We start from the raw sequence: 10001 nt of genomic DNA on the forward strand, positions 1-10001 counted from the left end.
TGTCCTTTTCAAACTGTTGCATACTACCTCACACAAGAGTGGAACCCAGAAATTAGAGGTTTCAGACGACCTACCCAGCTACTAGGCTTCCTCTTTTACCCTCCCTCAGTCTGGTCCTGCTTATCCAAAAGGCTTGTGTCCAATCTTGGATCACTTCCTCCAGCTTTTTTTCAGGTTCAGGTATACTGAACCCCCCCAAATATTGATATTTTCTTATATTCCCAAATCCATATTTGGATTCAGGACTTTTTGGAAAACCCAAATTTTCTGGCTCCATTATATCCTAGGGAGATCATTATAGTCAATGGTCCCCATAGGATATAATGTGAAATTAATCCAGGGGTATCCGGAGGTCTATGTTTTGAGGTTCAGGCAAAAATTTCAGCATAGCGGCTTGTGCCACTCCTCAAAAAAACTCGCCGAGTTTCAAAAATATTGCACTGGGGGTCCAATTTTATGGGCCTCCAAAGAAGGTGCCCCCATCCTTCATTGGTATCAATGGAAGGGGGAGGGAAGGCATTTGAAGGGAACATGGTCCCTTTAAATGCCTTTTGCAGCCTGTTAGCAAACTCCAAAGGTTTTTAAAGGGCTTGCAATCCCTTTAAACACCATCTCTAAGTCACAAGATCACCTGGAAGGTGTTTCAAGGGACTACAATCTCTTTAAACACTCTTTAACTTCACCTATCCGGCAGTCCCAAAGAATTCTGAATATTTTCAGGATATTTGGGACTTAGCTATTTTGGATACTGAGATCTATATCTAGCTGAAAGAATAGCTGGAAAATACCGATAACGTATTTATTTTACTATTTTTTGACTTGACTATGGCTGAATGCACACCCCTAGCTTTTTCCTTCAGGTGGGACAAGAGCTCTAAATTCAGCACCAGGAAGGGCCAGGGAGGCATGTCCTTACCAGGCAGAAGGGTCATACTCAGCCCACACGCGCACATACTCGTCCAGGTGATGAGGCCCCAGAATGGAAGAATCACGTGTCAGGTACTCAAAGTTATCCATGATGACAGCCACAAAAAGGTTCAACATCTGCAATTTCAAGGAAGCAGGGAGACAGACACAGGCACTGAGTAAGCTGAGATGCCAGAGAGAATGCTGAGATCTATCTTAGCAAGAAATAAATGCAGGCAAAAGTGTCAAAAGGGGCCCTGAGCCCATGGAAGTCAATGAGAAGGGCAAACTTAGTAAAAAACACCTTCCCCACACATGTATGCACAAATAATACATGTGTACATATGGGCACCCCATTACACACTCCTAGCAAGGATAGTTATAAATGCCCATGGATGGTCAATTCATAAACTACAGATGTGCAGGCATGAGATTCAGACTAGAAACCAGCATGGACAAGCTTCTTTTACATGCATACGCTCCCTCTTTCTCAAATGTAGACATATTTTTGTCACAGAGCCACGACTGCTTACTTATATCTAAACATTTTTGTATTGCTGCATCTGCAGACACCTTCAGCATACTGTAGAATGCCTAAGAGCCGTGGGCCCTTCTTGCAGATCTGCTCGATCATATTTTGAGAAGCACTGGTAGGAAGAGGGAAGGAGATGTGATGGCACAAGGCACATCAGCCTTTTATCTCAGCAGAAATGCTAGGCAAGCATTGTGTTGGTTCAGAGCTTTAGTACGCCTTTCCCCCTAGCACTCCCGATGCACGAGGAAGCAACAATGACCAAAGTTAGAGCCATCCTCCAATGGCATCAACAAGCAGGGCTGGCCAGCCATAGAAACAGAGCGGGCAACCTCCTAAGGTGCCCTTATTCTACCACTTTGCTATCAGAGCTTCTTACTGAGTGATATTCCTTGTGTTCTAGGGGACACAGCAGAGAGAATTCTGATTCCTACTGGCTGCCCGGTATAAACTGAAAAATAAATTGAAAAATAAAAACCATGCCCTGATCAATGCCTCAACATTTAATGTACTATTGTTATGTCACTCAGCATTCAATAAAACATAGCTGTGATGGTGGGGGTGAAAGGATTCCAGTCTGCCCTGCATAGTAAAAAAACTTGGCGGGCCTGTGCCAAAATGGCAAATGTCTAAGGGGGTTTAGTAGCATTTTCTGAGATGTGATAGCATTCCAACGACAACAGCAAACCTAAACTAGTATCTCAATGCTGGAGCAATTTGTCCCCAGGTTCAAAGAGATGCCTGACATGCCTGCCCATTCCTGCGATGTGCAAAGGAAGAACACATTCACACAATTTACATGGATGCAGACCTGTTCTATTGGCCACACACAGTCTTTTCAGTGCATGTGGGGTTATCCACGTTATATGTTCATGCACAGCCATGTACGTGCATGTGTGTATGAATGAGTGTGAACTAGATTTTATTCTTGGTCCTAGAACAGCGATACCCTGCGAGTGCAATATCAGAGGAATGAGAAAAGGGATGTTGCTGCAGAAATGCAGCTGCAAGAGGAATGGCCTGGCTGCTTCCCCCCTCCGTTAATCAGGGTAGGCAGAAAGAGGAAAAACACTGTGTGGAATTAAACAAACAAATAATCAAATGAAGACAGCCAGTCCGTAAAATAAAATATTGCTATGGAAGACGGGTTAATTTGGCTAGTGTTTACTACCCTACCCTGAATTTTGTAAAAAGACTTGTTCTTTAATTGGTGCAGAAAAGATTACTCAGCCTCTAAAACACTAATTAAGAACAAAATAAATATGGATTAATGGTGTTCCAAAATCCAAGGCAGTACTAGCAAGGGAAAAAAACACGTGGATCCCATGCAGTACCCGAGTAACAGCTATTGTGCTATAAATAGCTGTATTGCGCTATAAATAAAACTATGATATGGAACAGGGGTGTCAAACCTACAGTAGCCTGCAGGCTGGAACTGGCCTGCCCAGGCCTTTAATCTGTCTTGATGAGAGGGGCTCCCTTATCTCCCCTCCTCCGCTGCCCATCCTGCTTGTGTTGAGCTTGAGCTGCCTCCAAGTATAGAGAACAGAGGGCAGGGCTGCCTCTGAGAGCAGGAGGTAAAGGGTGGTGCTGACAAACTTCCCAGCCGCTGCCCCAAAGCCTCCGTAGTTCTCCTCACAGCCTCGGCTTGCCAATCCCCAGGTCCCAGCGGGGGTTCTCCCGCTTTCCCAGGCTCCTTCCTGCTCCCAGTCAGCTGGCCAATTGGGGGAAGCCCCGCCCCCACAGCCACCATGTGACTTTCCACTTCCGGAGGCTTCAGTCTCCGATTGAAATGCTTCCTCTTGGGATGGTGTGTCTGTGTCTTTAAGTCTGAATGGGGGCGGGGGGGAGCAGGAAAACAACATGGCTGCTCCCAGTGGCTGTGAAAGCAGCCCAGCCCCTCCTTTGGTTGCACAATCTTTTCAGAGGTCGTTTGCATAGAAAAGGTGAACTGGAACCTTTGGTTGCTCTGTGTTACTTTGAAGAAGTTGGAAGTTCAGCAACTTGTGAGATGCCAGTCCCCAGGTGGGGGCAGGAAAGCAGGGATAACCCTCAGCAAAAACCAGCCTCCAAATTATAAATAAATAACAGATTTCATTAATTACATTGATAATTGAAAAATTGCATCACAAAATTCTCTATATACTAATGAAAGTGCATAAGGAACACCGACCCACACTCAAAGTAACTCGAAAGGCAACTTAATGTCCAATATTACTCAATAGCTGGGCGTAGGCAAATTCCAAGAGTGAAATATATACAGAGATCCAAACTCCGGAAAGTATTAGTTCAGTAGAGAAGTCTTCAAAGGAGAGCCTTGCTCCAGAATTTTCTTCTTCTGTACAGCACGGCGCAGATAATAGAACGCAACACGGCAGTACTTTATCCAACGTTTCACTTTCGCTTCTATGAGCTTCCAAGAAAAATCTATACAACAGAAGAATTGACCATACCAGTTAATAATCGTTGTAAGCATCAGCATTTGAATGTTGTATAGATTTTTCTTAGAAGCTCGTAGAAGCGAAAGTGAAACGTTGGATAAAGTACTGCCACGTTGCGTTCCATTATCTTGTGCTGTGCTGTACAGAAGAAAAAAATTTTGGAGCAAGGCTCTCCTTTGAGGACTTCTCTACTGAACTAATACTCTCTGGAAGTGCCCCTATCCGTTATTTCTAGTCTAGGGAGGGCATTTAAAAAGTGTGTGGTTCCTTTACATGTGATGGCCAGAACTCCCTTTGGAGTTCAATTGTGCTTGTCACAACTTTGCTTATGGCTCCACCCCCAATGTCTCCTGGCTCCACCCCCAAAGTCCCCAGGTATTTCTTGAGTTGGGCTTGGCAGTCCTACTCACAGGTAGGGGCTGGGTGGGTCCTTCTGCTGTGATCCTTGTGCTTCTTTGTCTATTTTAAAAACTGCTTTTCTAAATCTCACTACTTCCCCCACCTTTCCAATTTAGGCAAGCACCTTTTAAGGGCAAGAGGAAGGTTTGGGGCCAGCCATGCTTAAAATATTTCCCTGCAAACTCAAGGAACTCCAGTTTTGCAGAGAAATATTAGTTTTAACACCCCTCCCTCAATATGGAGTTCCGATGAAATAAAAGAAAAACACGTGCTGAAGAGATTAACCAAAATTATTATCTCAAACCATGCTGCAAAAAAGGGCCACTGCAACTCTGAGCAGACCGGGGGTGGGGGTGGGGGTGGGTGGAGTAGAAACTTGTAATGCTCAGCTATTTCATCAGACCATTTATATTTTTAGTTTATATTTTTAAGGACGGGGGGGGGGGGAGATTAGAGTCCAGCCACAGTTAAAATAGAGAGTTCAACAAACTCAAAGAACTCCAGTTTTGCAGAGATGGTCCGGCCCCTGCCCAGCCGAGCCAGCTTGCAGGCTATAGGCTGGGGGCCGTCTTTGAATCCCCGGAAGGAGGGAGGGGCAGCAATATCACCCGACATACGGGTGTTTTTACAAGGCGCGGAGTTGGGGCTATATAAGCCCCGGCTCCCGCCTTGCTACGCAGTTTTGTCTCGGCTCTCTGCCCGCCCACCCTTCCCATTGGCAGTACAGGTACATGCCGGTCGCCTTTTGGGGCCAGGTAGGAATTTTTTCACTCCCGCACAATTGGCCTATGCGGGGGTGTTTTTCGCCTACCTTGTACTGCCTAGCAGGTTAGGTTTGGTTGCGTATTAATTTGGTCGCAGGCTGGATGAGGTTTGGCCACTGGGTTTTCCAGGGGAGCACCTATGGCCTAGCACCGTCGGTGCGGTGGTCTGCAGGAACCGTAGATGGGCTAAACGGCTCAGTACGGTGATGCAGATCACAAGGAGCCTCACCTGGGTGGATCTTTCCATGGGGATTGATGCCAGCCCGGTTGGTGATGGCTGGAGGCCTGGCCGCTCAGTTACAACCCGATTACGGCGGGTTTGTGCTGGGGGCAGGGTGGCTCGCCCTTTGGACAAGGCGGGGTCCAGGTGTTGACCCCAGGGCTTGTCTGGTCGGTTTCCTCCCCCCTGCCAGTTATATTTGTTAATTTTAATAAAGCGGCCCGGTTTAAAACCCAACAATTGTGTCTGCCTCTTCATTCCGACTGGGGGGGCAAATATTAGTTCTAAACCCCACCCCCATGTGAGGCTGCTATAGGATAGTTACTATAATCTTTAACTGTGTTTGTCTGTGTTCTTTATACAGTTTACATCTCTGCTACTTGGCATTACATTTGATGACACACATGGTCTGGCATGACGGTTGTTTTCGCACTTACCTTATTCCGGAGCAACGTCCCTCTTCACCGCGCAGCGTCTGCGCGGATTTCGCACTACTTGCTCTGCAGAACCCGGAAGTCCCACGGCTTTTGCGTCGCAAATGTAAACTGCCAAATACCAGTTTACATTTGCAACGCAAAAGCCGCGGGACTTCTGGGTTCTGCGGAGCAAGTAGTGCGAAATCCGCGCAGACGCTGCGCGGTGAAGAGGGATGTCGCTCCGAAATAAGGTAAGTGCGAAAACAACCGTTTATGTCAGATCCAGTCCTCATAACAAATTATTTTGACAAATCATTCAATCTGGAAAGTTTACCTGCTAGTACCCTTACCATGAGCATGCATTGCTCTATCTACCTGATGCAACGGGCACAGCTCTGTCCTGTATTTCATACCCCCCTGCCCCTTGACTCACCAGAAAAGAGCACAGGAAGATGAAGGAAACAAAATAGAAATATGCGAACTCATTGCCACACTCATTGTCTTTGGCATCTGCTTTCTCGTCACAGGCCTTTCCACCCAGACAGGCGAGCATGATCTCATGCCAAGCCTCACCTGTGGCACTCCTGAGAGAGAAACAAGGTAGAAGAAAATATAATGGTCACTAGTAACTAGGGCTGCCAACCTCCAGGTGGGGCCTGGAAATCTCTTGGAATTATAACCGATCTCCAGACTATAAAGATCAGATCCACTGGAGAAACTGGCTGATTTGGAGGATGCTCTCTATGGCTTTATACCTGCTGAGCTCCCTCACCTTCTCAACCCCCCTCCCCAGACTCCACCCCTAAATCTCCCAGAATGCCTCAGGTGGGAGCTGGCAACCCTACGAAGGGTCGGCCCTTCGGCCAAATGGCAGCATCATCTCATGAGTTGCTGCAGTAATATCAAAAAGCAAAAATATCAAAAAGTTCCATAGAGAGTAGCTCCATACACATTACTGAAATGAAAAGATCGACCTGGAAGTTTGGTAATACTTTTGTGTGGGCACAGGGACTAATGTGCAGAAGGCTCTCTCATACGTTAAGGAAACACATTCAGTTTGCTTGAGGCACAGTAGCTGACTAGAGCACTGGTAGGCTTGGCTAGGTTAAGGAAGTAAATCCTCTTGTGATAACTGAAGAATCAGTACGAGTTTCCTAGAAAAGTGTTAGGGATAAGCCTCACCTAAAGAGAAGCATCAGGGCCTGAAAGAACGTGCGGAAATTGTTGTGCTCATTGATTGCAGAATCCTCATCTTTAATGCCAATGTTACCAAACACCTGAAGATACATCAAATGAATGACAATAAAATACATGGTGATGCAAACGTTAAGTGTTTGGGAAATAGTAACCAACTAGAAGTTGCCATCTAGTAGTAGAAGAGCTGATGTTTGCAGAATTGGATTCCAGGTTCCACGTTCAGAGGCAGTTAGCCTCTGAATCCCAGTGATCAGGAGGCAACATCAGGGGATGGCCTGATGTCGGACCTCCAAAGGAACTAGTTGGCCACTATGTGAGACAGGATGCTGCATTAGATGAACCATTGATCTCATGCAGCAGGCCTCTTCTTATGTTCTTAAATCATCTGTCAGCATAGAAGGGTGTAACGCAATTAGTTGTAGAGATTGTGGAGATTGAGGAAATTTAGGGACAGTTCAGTGACACATAGAGGTCAGACAATTATGTAAACCCTTGCTTTAGCTGTCAGAGAAGGCAAAGCTGCACTGTATTGCTATATGCTCCGTGGGACCCGATAACCCCTGGAGATTTGCTCGATGAACTGGTGGAAGACTGGAATAGTCAGCTTTCTGAAGCCATCGACACAATTGCCCCCTGGCGCCCTCTCGGCCCCCGCTCCAAATTGGCTCCATGGTGCACCTCAGAGCTATGGAAGATGAAACAGGAACTGCAACGGCTAGAGTGGAGTTGGTGGCATGCTCATGATGAAGCAACAAGAGCATCCTATAGGTCATTTATGTGCACCTATGAGATGGCAATGAAGGCCGCAAGAAGAACTATTATGCGGCTGTCATCGCATCAGTGAGTTCCTGCCCAGCTCAACTCTACAGAACAATCTGGTCCTCAACATCATTGTCACAAGGCAAACAAAACATCAAATTGGATATAGGCTGTGAGGTTTTTGTGAGTGATTTCACGGACAGTCTTGTTGCTCCGTTGAGACCTTCCCACCACAGTTGATACAACAGTGGAACTGGAAGCCCGCCACCTGCCTCCTCAATCTGTGTCCATCTTGGCAGGTGAAGGCTTGTGGAGATGGAGTTTGAACCTCCCTGTGCGAAATTATCAACCAATCCCTGTCTTCAGGGGTTTTTCTGGGGGGGCACGCTAAGGGAGGCAGTGGTGCATCTGCTCTTAAAGAAGACATCTTTGGATCCAAACAGTCCAGGCCAACTACTGTCCAGTGTCTAACCTTCTATTCCTGGGCAAGGTAGTTGAGAGAGCGGTGGCCAAACAGTTGCAGGGTTTCCTGGAGGATGCCTCTATCCTAGACCCCTTCCAGTCTGGGTTCTGACCTGGTCATGGGACTGAGATGGCATCGGTCACCCTTATGAACAACCTTTGGAGACAGCTGCATCACGGTGGGTCAGCACTGCTGTTACTTTTAGATCTTAAAGTAGATCCAAATCTTAGATCTACAGTAGATCTGCTGTTACTTTTAGATCTTACAGTACTTTTAGATCTACAGTTGACCATGACCTGTTGACCCACTGCCTTGCCAACATAGGGATTCGGTGGATTTCCTTAAAATGATTTTCCTCCTTCCATCAAGGTTGGGGACAGAGAGTAGACTGGGGAGAGGGTCTCCCTGGAATTCCCACTGAGTTGTGGGGTCCCTCAGGGAGCGATCCTCTCATAGATGTTATTTAACATCTACATGCGCCCTCTCGCCCAGCTGATCTGAGAGTTTGGGCTTGGGTGCCACCAGAATGCAGATGACACCCAGCTGTATCTGTTAATGGATTGGTCAGCTGGACTCAGCCCCTAGGCATCTTGGACCAGGCATTGGGAGCCGTGGCTGATTCATTGAGGCAGAGCTGGCTGAAGTTAAATCCATCAAAGATGGGGGTCCTGTGCCTGTGTCATGGGGACTCAGGAGGGGAAAATCCAGCTCCCAGCCTTGGATGGGATACCCTTGGTGCCTACGTCCAAGTTCCAGAGCCTAGGAGTGATGCTGGATGCTGACTTATCTATGGAGACCCAGGTCATAATTAGCTCCAAATCGGCCTTTCCCCATCTTCGGCAGGCCTGGCCACTGGTTCCCTACCTTTCTTCCTGCAACTTGGCTATGGTGATCCATGTAATGATCACTTCCAGATTAGACTATTGTAATTTGCTCTACACAGGCCTACCCTTGCGCCTGACTTGGAAGTTGCAGCTGGTGCAGAAAGCAGCAGTGTGCTTACTGTCTACGACCCCTTTACAGGCACATACTCAGCTGGTCCTCTGTGATCTGCACTGGCTGCCAATAGAGTGCCGAGTCAGGTTCAAGGTTTTGGTTCTAACCTTTAAGGCCTCGAACGGCCAAGGACCAACATACCTGCGGGACGCTTCTCCCCATATGTCCCACGAAGGGCCTTAAGATCGGCTGAACAAGGTCAGCTGGTAATCCTCGGCCCAAAAGAGGTCCATTTGGCCTCTACAAGGGCCAGGGCTATTTCAGCTCTGGCCCCGACCTGGTGGAATGTGTGCCCCACACAGATCAGGGCCCTGCAGGACTTGTTGCAGTTCCACAGGGCCTGTAAGCCGGAGCTCTACAGCCAGGCTTTTAGTTTTTAGCTAAGGACACGGACACTTCATAGATTAGCTCCTCCCAGCATTAGTAGCCCAGGCCTCTTTTACCTGCCCATGAATGATGGAATTGAACTGAATGAGATCTTAAATATCGATGAACAGACTAAGAAGTTATCGCCATCTTGTTCTACATTGCTACATACATTGTTTTATATTGAGGAATTTTATTTCATATATTCTGTTCGTATATTGTATTTTATTTTTGTTGTGACCCGCCCTGAGCCTGCTGTGGCAGGATGGGTGGGATAGAAATCCCGAAAGAAAGAAAGAAAGAAAGAAAGAAAGAAAGAAAGAAGAAAGAAAGAAAGAAAGAAAGAAAGGAAGGAAGGAAGGAAGAAGAAAAGGAAGGAAGGAAGGAGGAAGGAAGGAAGGAAGGAAGAGAAGAAGAAAGAAAGAAAGAAAGAAAGAAAGAAAGAAAGAAAGAAAGAAAGAAAGAAAGAAAGAAAAGAAAGAAAAGAAAGAAAGAAAGAAGAAAGGAAAGAAGGAAGGAAGGAAGGAAGGAAGGAAGGAAGG

General features: G+C 46.7%; 1 protein-coding gene across 4 annotated transcripts in view; it reads right to left on the reverse strand.

The window, feature by feature from the left end:
- Positions 1-10001, reverse strand: part of CACNA1A (calcium voltage-gated channel subunit alpha1 A) — a 599049-nt gene that overhangs the window by 85766 nt on the left and 503282 nt on the right. For all 4 annotated transcript variants that reach the window (XM_060240686.1, XM_060240689.1, XM_060240688.1 and 1 more), the window contains exons 36-38: positions 6861-6955; positions 6112-6262; positions 917-1044 (exon numbers count right to left, since the gene is read on the reverse strand). In XM_060240686.1, coding sequence (XP_060096669.1) covers positions 917-1044; positions 6112-6262; positions 6861-6955 — 374 coding nt within the window. The remainder of the gene's footprint in view (positions 1-916; positions 1045-6111; positions 6263-6860; positions 6956-10001) is intronic.

This window comes from Heteronotia binoei, chromosome 5 (assembly GCF_032191835.1).
Source record: "Heteronotia binoei isolate CCM8104 ecotype False Entrance Well chromosome 5, APGP_CSIRO_Hbin_v1, whole genome shotgun sequence".
NCBI lineage: Eukaryota > Metazoa > Chordata > Lepidosauria > Squamata > Gekkonidae > Heteronotia > Heteronotia binoei.